The sequence below is a fragment of the Malurus melanocephalus genome, unplaced genomic scaffold (assembly GCF_030028575.1).
Source record: "Malurus melanocephalus ecotype Western Australia unplaced genomic scaffold, MMel_1.1 scaffold_79, whole genome shotgun sequence".
NCBI classification, from domain to species: domain Eukaryota; kingdom Metazoa; phylum Chordata; class Aves; order Passeriformes; family Maluridae; genus Malurus; species Malurus melanocephalus.
The window spans coordinates 1,674,990-1,694,235 of record NW_026623311.1 but is presented as its reverse complement, the minus strand read 5'-3'; the positions used below and the strand labels follow the sequence as shown (position 1 = coordinate 1,694,235).

Sequence of the window (19,246 nt, the reverse complement as noted above, 5' to 3'; positions counted from 1 at the left end):
AACAACTTCAGGCAATGAATGGATGGAAGAGGCATGAAGGGGTTTGGAGCTCCAGAACTGTTTCCTATGCTGCCAGTGCATCCATCCCCTGCCACACTTCTTGCTGCATTMAGTGATGCTCCTGTACTAATTTGCCCAGGCAATATCCAGAGATCTCACTATAGCTGAAGTCCGATATGGTGAGGATGTTGAAGCCTTGCCCTGAAACTGCAAAGCCATCTGTAAGTCCAGGCCTAATAAATCTCCTCCCTCATGCCTCAGCATTTAAATAGCTGAATATGTGTGGGCTATAAAACTATTTTTTTTTCTTTAAAACTACCTTTGCAATTGCTAAGCATTGTAGGTACTGATCAAACTCATGTTCCCATTTTTGTAGACTAAGCAAAATGAAATGTTGTTATTGCTCATGTCCGTAGCATTATGAGGGAGTGCAAGACTGACATGGTCAGAGTGGGGGGAAAAGGGAAACACTAATTACGCATCTTTTTGTAGGCCTTATTAATCCTTTCTCTTACTCTGCGAAGCATAACTAAATCCAAAGTGGCTGGATATGGTAAAGAACATCTTTGAACCTTAGATGATGCACTTTTTTTTTTGGAGTACCAAATATGTGTCTTTCTAATATATGGATAAATAAAGTCTCRCCTAGTCATAGATTGTGATTACAGGAGGTTAGGACAATAAAAGTCTGAAAAGTACACCTGCACGTCAGGTTGCTTTCAGAATTGCAGACATAGAAATGGATGAGTATAATAAGCATAAAATATATTGCAATTAAATCACACAGGGTCAGGGTCGCTGTTGGCACAATTCCACTGCAGTTAATGGAGGTACAAGAAAGAAAAATCCTGCATTTTAAAGTTGTAGTCTATCAGACCTTCCTTTTTTGGCTCACTTTTACAGATATCCCATACCATAATGACACATGAGTATGCAGAAATACACAGATTGTTGCAATGATGACAGAAGGAAGACCAGGGACTCATTCCAGCATTAGCGTTTGCCATCTCCCAAATAAACAAAAGCTTTAAAGAAACTCTTCTACCAGACAGAGTTACAAGCAGCAAAAATTGATTCTGATTTTGGGTGTGTTCACATAACAATTACTTACTTGGATAGCATATTAATAAAAGAAAACTAACAAAAGTCYCAACAGTGACAGTAAGGATTGTCGCAATCTGATATGTGAGAAAGATTCTCCTTTAAATGGCTTTGTACTTATTCCATACAAAGTACAAAAATCACTATTCAGTATAAAAATCTCTCTATTCTTGAGAACATCTGACTGTCATGCCTATGGATTTTCCTGGGAGAATTCTGACAGCTTCTTTATTATTTCTTTGAGACAACATATATAAATATATATATAGGTATAAATTTCTTTTACAACCTGTAAAATCTTTTCCTTTAAAAAAGAATCTTATCCTGGCTATATCAAAAAAACATTTGTCTTGCATAGTACAATAATGTGGACTTAATGTTCTGAAAGTTCAGTTTTCAGTGAGAGTTAACAGACTTCACTCCTTATGCAAAATGCATTAAATAAAGAACTACAGCAACAACAAACCCCAGAGTTGTTGGCAACCAAGCCCATCTCCTAGCTTTGCCTAACAGATAAAGATAATAAACTGCTTTATGAAGAGCTTTTCTGAAAGTGTGAAGAGAGATCTTAGCAACTTTGAAGTGTTCTCTGCTTTCTGAGTTGGGCCTCCGCTACACACTGACTAACCCTGTGACTGACAGTTGTGCCAGAGGGATTTCTGCAGATCCGCAAATGTCTTAGTAAGGCACCACAGGTGGGCAAGCTGCATGGCTAATGCAGGGCGGGCAATCTCTAGCACTTTTTATCATGTATATAAAACCAAATCATCTGTTGTTTCTAAACAGACATTGTGACCAGAATTTGTAACTCTCACACATGAATTCATCAGTGTCACAAATGTGAAAAATATTGATGAGAGAATGATTCTTTAGAAGTTGCCAAGGAAACAAAGACAGAGAAAGAGYTTGTTTTATTAATTTTCTGTATCAGTGCTTAAAAATATTGCTTTTTCAAAACYGCACTGTGGCTCTTTCCTGGAAGTCTGCCTCACATGTTAAGAAAAAGAAAACAAACGATTTTTCTAGAGATTACTGTATATTAATTGACTGTTATAAATCAGGACAGTGAAGATAAGATCTGATAAGGAACAAACAGACTGGGAATTTCAAAAACAGCAGGTGATTTAGCTATATGTCTTCTATCAAAATAAATATCTCCCCAGAAAATACTGTTGTATTTATTTTCTTCTTCTTCTTCTTCTTCTTTTTTTTTTTTTTTTCCTCCTGCATGAATAATAAATTGACTTGGAAAAGTGGTAATGGAGTAAGATCAGTTTTGGTTTTTTTTGTTTTTCTTTCTTAAACTGTCTATCAGTATGTTATCAAGTCATTAGAAATGAACCATATGTGAGGTAGACACTAATAGGAAATATCACTGATTAACTWATGTATTGCTCACTCCAGATTACTGAAATAGCTTTTCTGAATAGCTTTCCTAAGTGTCATATAGACATTGTCTAGCCACAAGTCATGCATACTGAATTTGAAGATGAAAAGAGTCTTATAGAGGATTTTAAAGTGGGCCAAAACTGAATTCATTTTTGAAAGCAGCCTTCAGCTTTATCTACTGAGTACTCTCTAGTGCTTCAAGATCTGCTCAAAATTAGAGGGGAAAAAAAGGGCTTTTTTTGATAGTGTAATCTAGAGGTAAATAGTGTATCTAGTAGTGATAGTGTATCTAGTAAAAAAACTTTGTGGTTTCTATTAAAAAACATAGTGATTTCTGTCCAAAACCCTTGAATTAAAAGGAGTGTTCTGTACTAAGGTAGATTTTGAGATCTGCATATTACTTTGTGTGCATCAATAATTATTTTACTTATATAACAGTATTTAGCCAAGGATTTTTTAAAAATGAGTAAAATTGGTGAGACATTTTTGRCTATAGGCTGTGGGAATACTCTTAGGGGCCCTCATGATAATTCCCCTAAAATAATCATGTTTGTATTCATTATAATATATATAWGCAATGATAATTAATGGTATATTTTAAATCCTGCTGTACAACAGAAGAAATGCTAGTCACAATTGGAAAAGCCTTTTCTACTGCTTTAGCATACTACTTTAGCTCTCTTCTTTCATTCGAGATTTGCATTTGTTGATTAATTTATAAAAAAAGTAGACAAACCGACTTTCTTAAACGGTGCCTTCTTCCATGCATGAACAGTGCACGTATAGTATTTGTAYTTATTTTGTTATATTTTTTCAATACTGATACCATTTACAAAGAAGAGAAGCATTGGAATGCCTGCAGAGGGAGGAGYGTGTAATAACGAGYCCAAATGCTGGYATACATAGTGACATGTCAGAGAGAAAAGGATCACTGTAGGCATAATCATTGCTTCTGGGCTGGAATGTGGGTAATGATGTGGAGAATGTGGTCAACTCAAAAAGGCTTTAATTCTTGTAGGCAGGAGATTGAATGAAAATATACGTCTATATAAGTATGATTGTATGATAACAGGGTTTTTTTCCCAAATTTAAAATTCCATCACCACTACCCTCTCTTTTTTTCCCTCTTTCTACCGTCTCTTTTTTTTCCCTCTTTCTGTGGTGCTGAAGTTAAGTCTATATAGCACACTGATGGGGAAGGAATCAAGATTTTTGTGAATCCCCTCCCATCATATTCACAACAGTTAATTTCTCATGGTGCTTACTGGCATAGTCCCAGCTGTGTAAGTTGGATTTACTTTATCAGGTTATTCACTTTTCTGTTCCAAACCTGAAATGTGTAGACGTTACCATAGTCTAGTTACAAAAGATACCATCATCTCTTTGTGTCTTCTCATTGGTTATTAGTTAAAGGTACTGCTTTTTTAAAGACATTTTCTTATATGCTCTCTGTTTAGGTATGAACTTTCTGCTCAGACAGATGTTGCAATTATCACATGCCATCAGTGTTTGTGTTTTTTTTTTAAATGGGAGAGTTTTAGACAGATCTCTTTGGCTGTAGAAATTAAACTTCATGCAAACAGGAGATAAATTTGATTGTAATGCAAACTGACTGTGGCTTCTGATCTGCAAGTCTGTCATACTGATCATGCTGTATTTGTAAATTGTGGTTTATGAATAGGTAATGCAAAAATGTGTGTACCTTTACAGATAAATACATAATCTTTCCTGGTAAATTGGAACTAAATTTGAAACAAAAGTTCCTCAGAATGCAAACATTTCCCAATATTCAGTAGTGGCTTGGCTTCAATCYTCTGCTTTGGGTTCCTACAGAAACCGTCTCATTGCAAGACTTGAATTCATACTGACCTAGCACGAGGGCATATTTGTTCAGAACTATAGCTTTAAGCTTTAACATGTTAACCCATGTGTGTTGAACAATGGAGGACTGATGTCCAGTATATGTGYGTCTATTAATAAATAAATAAATAAACAAATGTGTGCATCACTGTTGTGTACAGGGAACCCAGATTTCATGAACTGTAAATTACCTCACTTGATAACAGAAAGATTCCCTGAATTATTGGACTATTGGAGAAAATTTTATCCTGTTAATATTGGAATATTTATATGAATAGTAAAACCTTTCCCATTCTGTTTTCATAAAAGGAAAATCATTGCAGAAGAATAAAAATCCTAGGAGACTGTTACTACTGTGTATCAGGATTGACTCAGCCCAAAACAGATCATGCCCATTGCTGTGTTGAAATGGGACTGGATATGATTGACACGATTACGTAAGTATCAATCATGGTGAACCATGACAGGAATGCTGTGACAACTCCTATGTGGTGTTCAGGACTTGTGTTCTTAAAGAAATAGCAGTGCCTGCCAGCACTGCTCCCCTGGGGAGTCACACTCTTGCATTCAGGACACTGACTTCAGGAAGGGCCATTCTAGACATTGATTTTCCACTCCATTTAATCTCCGTAAGGATAAGTATGCAAGTTCAGCATGCAGAAGMACATGCATGTACTGAATAAGTGGCAGAAAGATGCTGGGAAATAACAAAATATACCTTATTGCCAATTGTCATGAAGAAAGGAGTAAAATTTCTTGTTTCACAGTGATAAACACTGCTCATTTTGCCCACCAGTATGTAAACTCACAACCAATCCTGATGTATGCCTGTTTTATGTGCTTGCAATCTGAAAATAATAGCTTGCTGATTAGTCCTTTCTTTTTGCAATGTTTAAACCTTTCATTTATTCTGCTTTTCAGAAATGCAATGTGAAATGCACTTTGCTGATCAGATTTTTTTATACTTGAAAACTCTTCACTGATCATTATTTTGTCGAGGCTATTAAAAAATACAGATGTGAGAGAACTGTGAATGAGCTTTGAGTCAATGCTGGAGATCCATTTCATTACATAGGAAGGAAAGGATAAAAACGGAAAATTTCTTCACTACTGTATTGTCCATTTCTCCTTCTCCTTTGCTAAACATACTACAAAATCTCTCAGTGTGAAGAGTTGGGTAAATGAATTAATTTTCTCCCTCTCATTCAATGCAAGTTCAATCACATTTATAAGCATTGTAAAATTGATAAMGTACCTTGTAATATCTTAATCTGTAGTTTATTACAGTCCATGATAATATAAAATCCTAAAATAATATGTGTATTCTTTCAGCAGTGTATGGATATTCCATTTATAAGAAAGCCCTAACCTTCAGAAACATATTGAGATGTACAGGTCTTGTACAGATTTTTTRAAAGCCCTTTGGTTTGTTTCTGATTATTTTTAATCTCTGAAAAGCAGTTGATGATGCTCTCATCCTCTTTTAAACCTATGAATCTTTAATTCATTAGTTGTGCTGTATTTCATGTATAGAAATGAGGTATTGATATACTGTTGGAACTTTCCTCTTTAGAATGTTTCAGTTTATAATATTAGAAATTAACATGTTCCCTTTTTATAGTGTATTTTATTGGCTACTGACATGATAATGTAAACTTGATAAAGAAGTTGAATAGAAAGAAATGACCTGGGACTCTTCATCCTGTAGAAGGCTCAGAGGGAGTTTGGCAAATACCTACTGAGAGGCAGTAAACAGGACAAACTTTTCTCAGTGACATTCAGTGCCAGTGCAAGAGGAACTGGGCAAACTGAAATACAAGAAATTCCATTTAAAAATAAAAAAAACCTGTTTTATTGTGGAGCTGGTCAGATACTTGAGAGGTTCCACTGGAAAGCTGTGGCATTTGTGTGCTTGGAGAGATTTGAAACACAGCGGGGCACAGTTCTAGGTAATTTTCTGTAGCTGACTGTTCTCTGAGCAGGTCTGTTGGTCTAGATGATTTCCCAAGGCCCCTTGTAGTACCAGCAACTTTGCGATTTTAAGTGAATGAGCTCCAGTGTGTTATCTAGACACGGTTAGTCAGAGCTTGTGGCAGAAGATAACTGGTAATTTCAGAATTTTATCTTTTTAAAAATTAATGATTTTTTTATCTTTTGTGTAGTCAGTGGTCAGAGCATGGTRAGAGGACAACATGGATAACAGTAAGGCTGTAAGACAGTGTCAGAGTTATTCGAGGTTGTTGGATAGCTAGGGACCTATTCTGCATCCTTTGTGCAAAAACACAATTAGTCTCTCTCCTTCACAGAAACCAAAGTTAGAAGATAGATTTCCCAGCTTAATTTGTTTTAAAATATGTTTAGTAAATGAAAAAGGAGAAGTCAGAAGCTTCTGACAGTGAAGTTAGAATGTGTTGGAAGTTAGAGCTTTTCCTTTTGTCTTTCTTTCTCTTAGGGAATTTTCCCCCATTTTGTTACTAAGGAACAATAACGACTGGGTACTCAAGAAAGACAAAAGAAGTTGCCACCCTCAGGGGAGGCAGGCACTTGGCTGCACTTCTCTTACCTGAGGGTTTCTCTGAGAAGAGCAGAGATAGCAAGAGAATTGGGCTGGGAAAAGGGGCGGGGGTGGGGGGTCGGGGCAGATGCTAGTCCTTTTGCTCTCTCGGCTTTGGAGGAGGATAGTGGAGCTGCTGCTTGGGGGGAGGAATTCACTGCTGCCGTCGGAGCGCAGCGTCCTGCTGGGGTGGGCCTTTGCTGCTATGAACAGCCGCTGCATTGGGACATGAACACCCGACCTCACCAAAGAACCCTCCAACACCTGCTGGCGTGCCTCACGGGAAACCCCGGGATCCCCGAGCCCCCTCCCCCTCCAAGGGGCCATATTCAGGTACCGGGGGGCCACTGCCCAGCCGCCGCTGTTTCTGTGACACTGCTCCGAGGTTTCTTTGCCACACCGTAACTCGTACCCCGCGCCCTGCTGGAACACCCCGCTTCCAGCTACCTCTGCCGAGTTTTTGATATATCTTATCTATCAGTCTGGGACTTTGCTCATCCCTGCCTTCCCAGCTTGCTACTCCGAGGCTCCTTTTGCTATCCAGAGGGGGCACCGGGAACGCCTCCCCCTGTGAGTTCGTAAATGAAACCCTTTCTCCATCCGTTTCTACCGGCCGCGCCCGCCATTACCGCTTGGGGAGACCCGGCTTAACCCGCGCCACAGCGTCCTCTGCCGGCGCGGGGGAATCAGCGCCCCTGCCCTGCCCCGCTGGGACCCACCAGCGCCCCTGCCGGCTGTGACCATAACTGCACCACAGGGGAGSGCGCGCAACAGCCCAGAGAACGCTGTCACTGGGTTTCTGGTTGCTTTGTTGTTGCTGCTGTTGTTGCTGTTATTTCTTTCCCTTGTTATACATACTAGTAAAGAACTGTTATTTCTTTTCTCATATCTTTGCCTGAAAGCCCAATGATTTCAAAGTTGTAATAATTTGGAGGGAAGAGGGTTCATATTCTCCACTCCAAGGGAGGTCCCCGCCTTCCTTGGCATACATTTGTCTTTCAAACCAAGACAGAATACAGCATGTTATTTGGTATTGGTATGATTATTAGGTTTTTGTTTATCAGTTCCATGAGATGCAAAGTCACTTTTTTWAAATTTCCCTCTTTCATGCAGAGCTGGATGCAAGCTGGTAATCCTTTTAAAGTCTATTCACGTTACCGTAGAATTCAGATCTTGGCACTGTAAATTTATGCTTGGAATTTGTCATCCCTAGTGATAGGTTTGTCATATTACCTGGGATAAATCAACCAATCAGTCAATCAATCAGTCACTTAATTGTGATTCAGGTGATGGGTCTGCCAAAAGTGTCCGTCTCAGAGATATGTACCAAGAAGATGTGGGTTTTTTTCTGGAAAATCAAGGAATAGAAACTTCTATGGCTGATTGAAGGTTCAACCATTTATATGATTGAGTTGAATGTATTCGTATAAACTGATGCATTCCATTCTCTTCATATTCCACATAACTGTTTTTACGTATCCTACAACATGGTGCTACATGTATCATCTGACAACATAATTTTCAAAGTATTGTAAAATAACTGTAATTCTCACAATTTCATCCATCTTCCTCAAAGTGTTTTCTTCAAGAGTTCAGAACCAAAATAATTATGGGAGAAGGAGATTTTATTCTTATAAAACTGACAAAACAGATAGTGTTGTATTCTGCTTCTGATCCAAAAGAATTTCTGCAATCATTGTGTCAGTGTCTGCGTACAGACCAGGTGTTTGTTTTACTTTCAAGTCACTTAATATAATACATTAATACAATTAAAATCATCATATTCATTAGCATCTCTGATTTGTCTTGTATTTCTCTAGTGTGGCAGATGTCCTCACCTTGTTTATGTACAGTGTGTTAGGCCCAGTACACTCTTCAGCTTGCTTAAATTGATTCCCACATTTGAAGGTTTTAGTCTCATGAACTACAATGTTTTACCTTCTAAACAGATATATTTGTTAGCTAATTGCCATGTAGAAAAGTTATCCCAGCTAACAAAGCTCTTCCCTCCCTCTCTATTCCAAAACTCTTTCTAGAGTTCTGGTTTTAGCGAGTGTTATGCCAGCAATTTTATACGTTGTTAATAATAGTTTGTCTTTCCTTGAAAGCACTTCATCAATAGATATAAATTGTATTAAACAGTTCTTTGGCTCAGTCCAGAAACCCCTCTTAGAAGATGGAATGTGCTGAAATGAAGGATTTATTTACATGCATTGAATAATGTTGCCTAGCAAGAAATAATCTGTAGTGTTTCAATTAGAAATAAGTGTGAGTGAGCAGTATATAAATACTAGATTTTGTACTGRGTCAAAATATTGGTAACATTTACAAACTTATCAAAACTTTGATGGAAAACTGTAGTGATTCCTGGTGTCACATAGACAGTGCATTTTCATGATGATTCTCCCTGTAATACTTTACTAGGATGTAAGTACATTACTGTACATTTTAGTACTGGCTCAGAGGGAATTGCACCACAGCTGCACCACTGACTGTGTAGTAGCAGGAAGCGGGGTACAGTAGGAGCAGGTCTGTGGATCACAGCAAGTGCTGCTGGCTGCTTCACTTCAACCTACACACATTTTGGTGGCAAGGAGAGGAAGGGTAACTTTAGAATGTCTCATTCGACCTTCTGATTCGATGTTGCGGCTGCTTATGGGCTTTGAAGAGGTATGAAGAAGACCATCCAAGAATCCTTCCTTCTTGAGAACTGGGCAACCCAGTGGGGTTTATCAGCCATTCTGTGTGTCACATATGTGATTTTATCCCATATGGATAACTCCACCAATGCTATGTGAATGATCCTACCAGTCATCATGTAAGACCTCATAGAGGGAAGTTTGTCTTACATTGCACCTGCACACTGTGTTACTGCTTGGTTGCAGTGAGCATTGGGGAGGTTGATGCTTGAACGGTCTCCTTTCAATGGGTTTGATCACTGGCTGACCAAAAGCACCAGGGAAGGGAGAAGAACTACAGTAGCCAGTTTGTGTAAGTCTAATGGAAATACCAAGTTTTCCAGTGTGATTTTTGTCAGAGGAAATACACAGAAGCATTAACTTCTCTGATGTTAGACTGTTGAAGCTTTTCCCTTGGTCATCCATAGGTTCAGAGCCTGGGAAAGTTTTAACTGGTGGGAGTGAATTGACCTCAAGCTTTGAGGGAACTAGCAGCTGCCTTTTAAGGAAGCTACCAGTGATGAAGTTTAGTCAGCTTGAGCCTCAGTCAAAGCAAGCCAGCAGCCCTTCACAGCCCAGACTCTCTACCCTAGTGCTCTGCTGCAGCTGAGCAATGCTCTGGGGAATGTATGTAATTGAACCAAAAATCATATCAAATCTATATCTATCTAACCAGGAAACATTTATTTATGCAGATAGTTTTAGATCTAAAGAAAAAACCTAAATAATTATAAGAAATGGTATGCAGAGCTTTCTTCTTTCCCTCCTCCAATGCTCAGGAGCAGGGGTCTGGAGCTGTTCTGTAAGAGATCTAAATTACTTTTGTGGCTTGTAGCAGCACATGAAATATGTGTAGTTAAGAGCAGAACTAAAATTTATAAATTTTGTAGGATCCTTGAGCTGTCAGAGTAGATGGTCGTCTGATTAGTCACTTGCATAGATTCTGAACACATCTGGGTTACAAAAAAAAAAAGATTTTTTTATTTCCATTTGCTTCTGGGCCTACTTCTGTGTTAACATTTGGGAAACTTAAGTATAACATAGGAACCTTTGAGAGAAAAATTATAATGAATCATTTATTTGGGACATTTTTTCCTATTCCTGGCTTGTTTGTAAAGTGCTAGTGTTTTCTCATTAGTAATTTAAAATATCTCAGTGAATGTTTTTGTGATATTTTATTGTAAAAATATTGATGTCTTTTGGGAATATGATCATTATACTGCTCTGAATTTATATTTGAAGCCTGTTCTTTATGTATTACCTAATATTTCTCATTTTTGTTTTTTTTTGTTTTTTTTTTGTTTTTGTTTGTTTGTTTTTTTTTTTGTTGGGGTATATTCATGGAAATTATCTCCATAAAGGGCACACAGGTCTTCAAGAAAATTAAAAAACAAAATTCTTACTCAAATTTAGTAATGATGAAAGCATTCCCAAAACACATTGTAGCTTCTGAGGAAGATGTAGAAATGCATTATTGATTTAGAGTTTTCACTAATGTAAATTTTTTGTTGAAAACATGAAGTGTTTTAGGATTCTGCTTCTTATTCATTGGTGCATTATACAGTTCAGCTTATTTAATAAGGAATATGATCAGCCATGATGTATTTCTCTGCTTGTCTCTTTTAATTTACTTTTTGTTATTCTATTCAAATTTCTAAAAGGAGATTAAATTTCCCCCACTCAGTGAAGCTGTTGGGGCAAAGCAATGTCAAAGGCTGGAGTGGCTTTATCAGTGTCTGAATTGCTGTCTGAATTGCACTGTCTTTCCACATACATTTAGTCTGAAGTTTTATCCACTTTTTTTTAAATGGAAGAGGAGGGAGGAAACCAACAAAAAATCTCCACACATTTGTGAACAATGAAATTCAAACAGTTGCAGGTTCATTAATGAAGATTATTACATAGGTACTTATTTATGCAGGAGAACATAGGCAGGCAAGGTGTAAGGCTTTGGCTTGCAGGGTATGGTCCTGGTGCAAAGTCAATCTGTTAATGACACAACACACATGCTCAGGTGAAGATACAAAGTGTGCTTGCTTATCATTCAGTGCCTTATGTTATTAGAGTCTTTCATTTCCTCAAAGCTTTGTCAAAAAGACAGTGTGCACAACAAAGCTTTGTAACACTAGAATCCTTTTAGTTCTCCTTGAAGTCATATTTGAGGCTTGACTGGGAACAGACACTGAATGAAGAAAGCTGACTTGCAGTGAGTAGAACTAGTATAAGGAATTATTTAATCTTTCAGAAAGCTGTGCATAAGCCTTTCTGTGCTGTTGCATAAAATATGACTGAAAAATGTGTTATGCCCAGATTCCCTAAGGGGACAAAGAAATCTCCATGTTACTCACATTAGTGGTGGTTGATGTGGTATATTCTTCAGAACTTCATATGTAATGAGTTTCTTATTTAAATTGAGGCCAGGCATCGTTGCTGCATATCCCACATCTTGATCTGTGCTGGGCTTTCTGTCAGTTGTATTTAAACAAGCACAACTTCTGAAATAGTTGAAAAATATTTCTAAAGCCCTCTCTGCCAAATCAAGTGTAACTGGGTGATACTTGGAAAAAAAAATTGGTCAATGAAGATCAAGGGAAAATTATACCCAGCATCTCATTTTAAGGTCTTCTATTAAATGCACCAGAAAAATCAGATTTAGAGAATCTAATTAAAACAAATTCTTACACTGAAGAGTTAGTTTCCTTTATTCAGAGACATTATCACTTTTTGGACTGCAACTGAACTGTGGAATTACTGGTGTTTCTCTAGCAGAAAGAGCTGAAAAGATCTATGTACAATGTTATTTCATAATATGTAATGCTTAAGACTGTTAGTTTCAAGGTACCTTTTCAGTGTTCACAACTTAGTGCAGGGTGCAAATCATAGCATGCCCTTCATTCACAGAAATGAAGAATCTGTCTTTATTGTGGCACCAGAAAAAGTGCTTTTAATAACAATTTTGTAGATTAATTTGTATTTTAGCACCTAGGCAGTGAAAATCTCTGAACATTAGATTTAATTTACAGGTGCAAGACTGTAGTTACAAGTTGTTTTAATGCCACTCTTGCAGGAGCTTTGRAAAGATATTAGTGTTTGTAAGAGTAATCACTCTTCATTTGCTTTTCTCACACTGATTTATTGCTTTCATCATTTTCTTTGTCCTGTACTCTGGTAACTGGGTAATTCAACCCATTAGGACATAGTAGATTGGGAATAGTTACTTACACACTGACCTTCTCAACTAGTGCCTCTTCATTCCTCTTTTGTCACATAAATGGTCAAGATATTTAGATATACTGAAATTTTGGTTCAACAGTAAATAAAATATAACCAAGAATTTTTTTTAAAATTACAACTAGGGCCTTCAAACCAGTGAAGGAAGAAAACAGTGCCTGAATATACCATTTCAGGTTTTTAAAAGGCCCTTTCTATTCAGTAATGTATAAATATATGTGTTAATTTTGGGAGGAGAATAAAAGAAAATCAGGAACAGTCATTGTCTAAATATTAATATTCTGATGCTGTCCATTACAGATCTGTTGCAGAAGCCACAGAGGTTGATCTCAACATGAGAGTTGGATTACATACAGGCAGGGTGCTTTGTGGGGTCCTGGGTCTCCGAAAATGGCAATATGATGTCTGGTCAAATGATGTGACTTTAGCTAATGTGATGGAAGCTGGAGGACTGCCTGGGTAAGTGCAAAAGAACTGTAGAAAAAGAAATAGAAAACTGTATGGATGAGGAATTTATTTCCTTTTTTGAGACATTTGCATTGTTAAGATTATAAACACAATGATAAGAAACATTGTGTTTAGCAAGAGCAATCAATGTATTATGTGACTTATCCTTTGAAATTCTCCAAATGATCTTGACATTTGTGTAAGTAATAGATTAGATTAGAAGCAAAACATTTTCAAAGAAAATTGTTATTAGAAGTTGCTGAATATAAAAAGTAGGAATGAGGCAATACTAGGAATGTAAGAAGGCTAGACTTATCATTTCATGGTACAGTAGTAAAACCCTGTAGCTATTCCAGGAATTTTTCACTCTTACACACCTCTATACTTGGAGTGAGCAAGACAGATGCTCTGTTCCTTATGCATTACAAGATTTGCAGCTCTAGTCATGTGCTGTAGAAAAGAAATACCATAAAATACCATTTTATGAATGCAAATATTGATGACATTTACAAATCGGTAGCATATAAACCAGCAGGGAACCCATGGGGCACGGCCTGGAAATTTCAGTACTCATTGCACAACCTCAGACACAATTTAAATACACACAGTGAATATTTGCAGAGGCGCTCGGTGTTCTGTGTATGGCTCAAATTTGGACTAGGACCTGTCTTGGATTTTTACAAGATTATGATTTGCTGTACAGAAGGACAATGTAACCTTTAATTTCTATTTGTTGTATATATCTGCTTTAGACACTTTTGGCAGTGTATTTTATGTGTTCATTACCTTGAAGTTTTTCAGTGGAAAAAAATCTGAACACAAGTTTATTAGAGGAAAGCAGTAAAATCTTTTCAGATATCTTCTCTGAAGACATTTCAAATATGAGGGGTCTTTGGAGAGAAAATGTGAAGACTTTTTCAGGATAAGAAAACTCAGAAATAATGTCAAAGATGTGTGTGTTGCCAAAACAAAGTGAATCAGAAAGCTGCCTACTGAACAGAATGAGTGAATGATATGACTTAGAGGTGTGAAGTGAAACAGAAAAAAGTTTCTCCTTTGTAGGCAAGAGAGATTTGGAGTGTGATGTCACAGGTTCCAAACAGTAGGAAGTTTTTCCAAGCAACCAATGAGGTAAAAACTTTAAAAAACCACACAACATAGAAGATTCACATTCACTTTCTACAAATCATCAAATCTGCAAGTGTTTGAATAGCCAACACTTATCTTTCTGTTCCCTTTCCCCAAGTTTAGAAAACACATGTAATATAAATGTTTCTATATTCAATTTGGCTTAAAATACAAGACAATTTTTTTTTCCATCAAACCTGTGGTCTTGCATTGAAATTGGCCTGTTTATGAACTTCTGCACAGGAGTGAATTTCAGTAGCAACTAGCTCATGATGTATCTTTGCTTTAAACAAAATGTCTAATTTTTCTCTCCAGGAAAGTTCACATTACAAAGACTACCTTAGAATGCCTAAATGGGGACTACGAGGTAGAACCAGGATATGGTCATGAAAGGAATAGCTTCTTGAAGAAGCATAATATTGAAACATTTTTTATTGTGCCATCCCATCGTAGGAAGGTAAGCTTATTTAGTGATACATTTTCATAATTTAACTACTGCTCTGTGTTGTTCTGGAAATAGAAAAAAATACTGGGGTTTTTTTCCCCTAAAAGCTCTTTAGAAACTCTTGAAGATCCAGCAGTGAAATGGTAATATTTTGAGTCTCAGCATGCAATGAGGTGGTGACAGTGGTTTTGCAACAGGTGAGATTACAGTCACACCTTTCCTCCTCAACCAGTTACTGAGTGCAGCTTTTTTTTCTACTGAAAAATGGTTCTGATGACCTCAGTAGGAGTCATGAAAGTCCATAATTGTTGTTTAAACATGTTCAATTTGTTAAACATTTTCTACACTACATGAGACTTATCTTTGAAATTGTCTGTCATAACATGCTTAACAGGCCAAGAGAAACTTTATGGCCCTTTATCTCAGCCAGAGAATGTGGGATACAGATTTTTGCACCCTTAACTTCTGAAATTCTGTCCAAATAAATTTAATTCAGGGATTTGCCTTCAAGGGGAAAATTATCCAATTCTAAAAGTATTGGTTAGCTTTTAAAGTGATGTCTTTATGCACAGTGAGTTTTCAAACTGTCTAAACTCCATGTTTGAGGGTTTTAACCAAAAAGTGTTGGAAAAAAAATGTAACCACAGAGAAAAAGGTCATTTTGAATTTCATACCTGCAATCAGTTTTTTTTGGTCTTAATTTAATGACTCTGTGTGTTTTTAGGGAGATGATGGGAGTGAAGTCACCAGGGTAATTTGATTCTGGGATTCAAAACTCCTGTTTTATTCTGGAAAGATTGCTGAAAGAGTGATTTTATGTACTTCCTCTACAGCATTTTGTTATTAGAGAGATGGAGTTTTCTCATCCACATGAAAAGCATGCAATTTCATGTTTTGTTCTTCTGTTATATATGATATATGTTATATATGTTAAATTCATATATATGTTATATATGTTAAATTCAGTTTTAAATAGTATGAAAGAAAACAGGTGAAAAAACAGTGGGTTAAATTCTGTTTTGGCAGTGTGAGAGCATTTTCTTCAAATCAGAACTAGGATTTTTTACGAAATCAGGATTTCCTAAATTAATCAATCCCAATAAGGAAGAAAATGCAAGGGAGTGTTTAATTAAGATAGGTGTGTTGCTTGTTGCTGCTAGACTGTTTATCTTGATTTTCTGTTGTTTTCWCTCCTACAGCATTATGTATAATTTCATTTCTATGTTATTATATATCAGGTTTTATTTCATGTTGAGGAAATTAAAAGATGAATTTCAGGAAATTGTTCCGTAGATTGGTTCAAAAAGACAAGCAGAGACAAAAGGGGATCAGTATGACTTTTACATGTAGAAACTGTATTGTGTCAATTCTGCTATATAAACCTGTGACTGAGGAACAGAGGCTTGACAATCACATATGGAAGTAAGCCAAGTCAATGAATGTTTAATGTACAAGAATGACTGTATTGCTGTGCAAGCACACATTTCTTTGTGTTTGCAAGATTGCAGAGAAACTACATAGTTGCTGAGGAAGAACTGCTCAGTTTGTCATCAGCTACATAAACAAAAAGGCATCTTACCCGTGGGTGTCACTAATGAGTCTATAGAAGYGGCAGATGCTGCTGTACAGCTTGGCTAGCAGTAACTCTCCAGCTTGCATCAATGGCGTGTCAGCCAAACTGGCAGAAACAAACACTTGATAAATTTTACTGGTATTGACTGCTTCTCCAGTGGGCTCACAGGTCAATCAGTATATCAATGCTGTTCATCACAGTCCATCACAGCCATCCCCGGTCTCTGTGATCTGCATACTGGTCACTGACCATGAGCTACCTAATAGCATATTTCCCTTCTAAATAAACACCTGATATTCCCTCCTACTCCAATTCATTCATTACCTCTTCAGAGAAACAGAAATAGAAGACTACCCATGAAACACAGACAAGAGTTTCACTTGGTGAATTCAGGTATCTTCTGGTTTAATATTGTATTCCTCCCTCTTGAACCTCAGCAGCTGAAATGCATTTCTTACTCTTTATATATAGTCTCTGACATTAACATGAACTGACTCCAGTAGGTATGATGCCAAGTGGAATTAAAATCAATGTTATAAGCAACAGATGACCAAGAATATGTTGAAGTTGAAGCAAAAATAAGACTTATAAAAAATAATAAGTCTTATAAAAATAAGACTTGTTTTTTTGTTTTAAAAGTATTTGTTTAGAAGACACATGCACCGCATTCTTCCATGTTTGGTCTGACAGGAAAATCTTTCATCATTGTCACTCTAGCCTATAATGATAATAACAGTGCAGGATGACTCCTTTATGTACCAAATTACTTTTGAAATATGAACAAATTATAAATTATTCACATTTTTTAAAATCTTCCATTGAATCCACTAACGACCATATTTTTTTGATGTAATCTGCTTGCTGCTTTAATGTGAGAGCACCTCTAAGTGGCCACTGAAGGAATAAATTTTGTTTTGTTACAGTTTTTATTTTGGAAGATAATATATTAGTCTATTATTATCTATTAGTCTGTGCAGTCAACTGTTTATTGTCCACATGGAGACATGTGACAAGTAGTATCCCGCAGGGGCTGGTGGTGAGGCCAGTACTGTTCTGCATCTTTGTCAGTGACATGGACRCTGCACCACCAGCAAGTTTGCTGATGACACCAATCTGTGTAGTGCAGTCAACATCCAGGAAGGAAGGGATGCCATCCAGAGGGACCTGGACASACTTGAGAGGTGGGACTGTGTGAACCTCATGAAGCTCAATAAAGCGAGCAACAGCTGGGTCAAGGCAATCCTAGGCACACCTACAGGTTGGATAGAGAACTGACTGAGAATAGCCCTATGGAGAAGAACTTGGGAATAATGGTTGATGAAAACTCAACATAGCAGTGTGCACTCAGAGCCCAGAAAGCTAGCCGTGTCTGGGCTGCTCAAAAGGACCACAGCCAGCAGGTTGAAGGAGATGGTTCTGCCCCCCTGCTCTGCTCTGTAAGATCCCACCTGGAGCACTGTGTACTGACACCCCCAACAGTACAGCAGGAGTACAAAGGAGCTGTTGCAGCAAGTCCAAAGGAGGACCACAAAGGTGACAAGAGAACTGAAGCACCTCCCCTATGAGCACAGGCTGAGAAAGCTGGGGCTGTTCAGCTTGGAAAAAGTTGTGTGGAGACCTCACAGCACCTTCTAGTATCTGAAGGGGACCTACAGGGAAGCCAGAGACACCCTTCAGCAGRAGCTGTAGTGATAGGACAAGAAGAAATRGGTTCAAACTGAAAGAGAATTGGTTTAGGTTAACTGTTAGAAAAAAAATTCTTTATTGTGAGGGTGGAGAGACACTGGAACAGGTTGCCCAGAGACTTTGTAGATGCCCCAACACTGAAAGTGATCAAGGCCAGGTTGGATGGGACTTTGAACAACGTGGACTGGTGGAAGGTATTCCTACCTATGACAGGGGTTTGGAATGAGATGATTTTAAGGTCCCTTCCAAACCATTCTATGATTCTATTACTATTATTATTATTAATAATAATAATAATAATTATTATAATTATAATTATTATTAGGTAATATTTGTGCATAATTGACTGGATTACATTCAGCTCCTAAACACACTCAAACAATCTGATTTCCAAAGGCAGATTTTTTTTAATTAAAGGAAACTTTTTTGCTGACCATCTAAATAAAAAACTTWTGCAAATATGCTTTTTAAATACAATACCTGTTCCCTGATATGTACCCTGATAAAGTTACTGGTTTTAAAAGCCATCACAATTCTCTTAAGTTGTTTGATTATGTCTTCRTGATATCTCATACTGATGTTAATATTTATAGTCATGTGACCAAAATACTGCACTAAGAAAATTTGAAAATTTTATGTAAGTAGACACAAGTCTGACCATATACATTAATGCCTTAGGCTTTTAAACCAAATTTGATCCAATTAGAAAAACAGATCTATTTCTATGTAATATGAAATTCGTTAAATATTCACAAGATTCATACTCATAAGCTTTGTGATTTATGATAAATATTACTTTATATGGATTTTATTTCAGGGGGAAAAAAATCAAGACCATATCTCTTAATCTTAAAACGTTTTTCAWCCCCTTTTGTAACTCTACTTAGACCAGCTAAATAAATTTTTCTAGTAATGATTTCTTGGTAACTGTTACGGTCCAATTTAATTACAGAAAAGCAGAGGAAACTGAGTGTTTGTGAAAAAAGTGACCGAATGAAAAAAATGTTCAAAATATTCCCAAAACAAGATTAAAATGAAASGAGATTAAATGTYGATGCCAAAAAATTGATATACTTCATTTGATAGTAAAATAGGCAAAGGGAAAGAAGGAGAGAAGAAAGAAAGAGAGAAAGAGAGAAAGAAAGAGAGAAAGA

General features: G+C 37.0%; 1 protein-coding gene across 1 annotated transcript in view; it reads left to right on the top strand.

The window, feature by feature from the left end:
- Positions 1 to 19,246, top strand: part of ADCY1 (adenylate cyclase 1) — a 147,441-nt gene that overhangs the window by 85,282 nt on the left and 42,913 nt on the right. Inside the window, exons 5-7 of the mRNA XM_057367480.1 lie at positions 4,660 to 4,787; positions 13,114 to 13,272; positions 14,704 to 14,845. Of these exons, the coding sequence (XP_057223463.1) occupies positions 4,660 to 4,787; positions 13,114 to 13,272; positions 14,704 to 14,845 (429 nt within the window). The remainder of the gene's footprint in view (positions 1 to 4,659; positions 4,788 to 13,113; positions 13,273 to 14,703; positions 14,846 to 19,246) is intronic.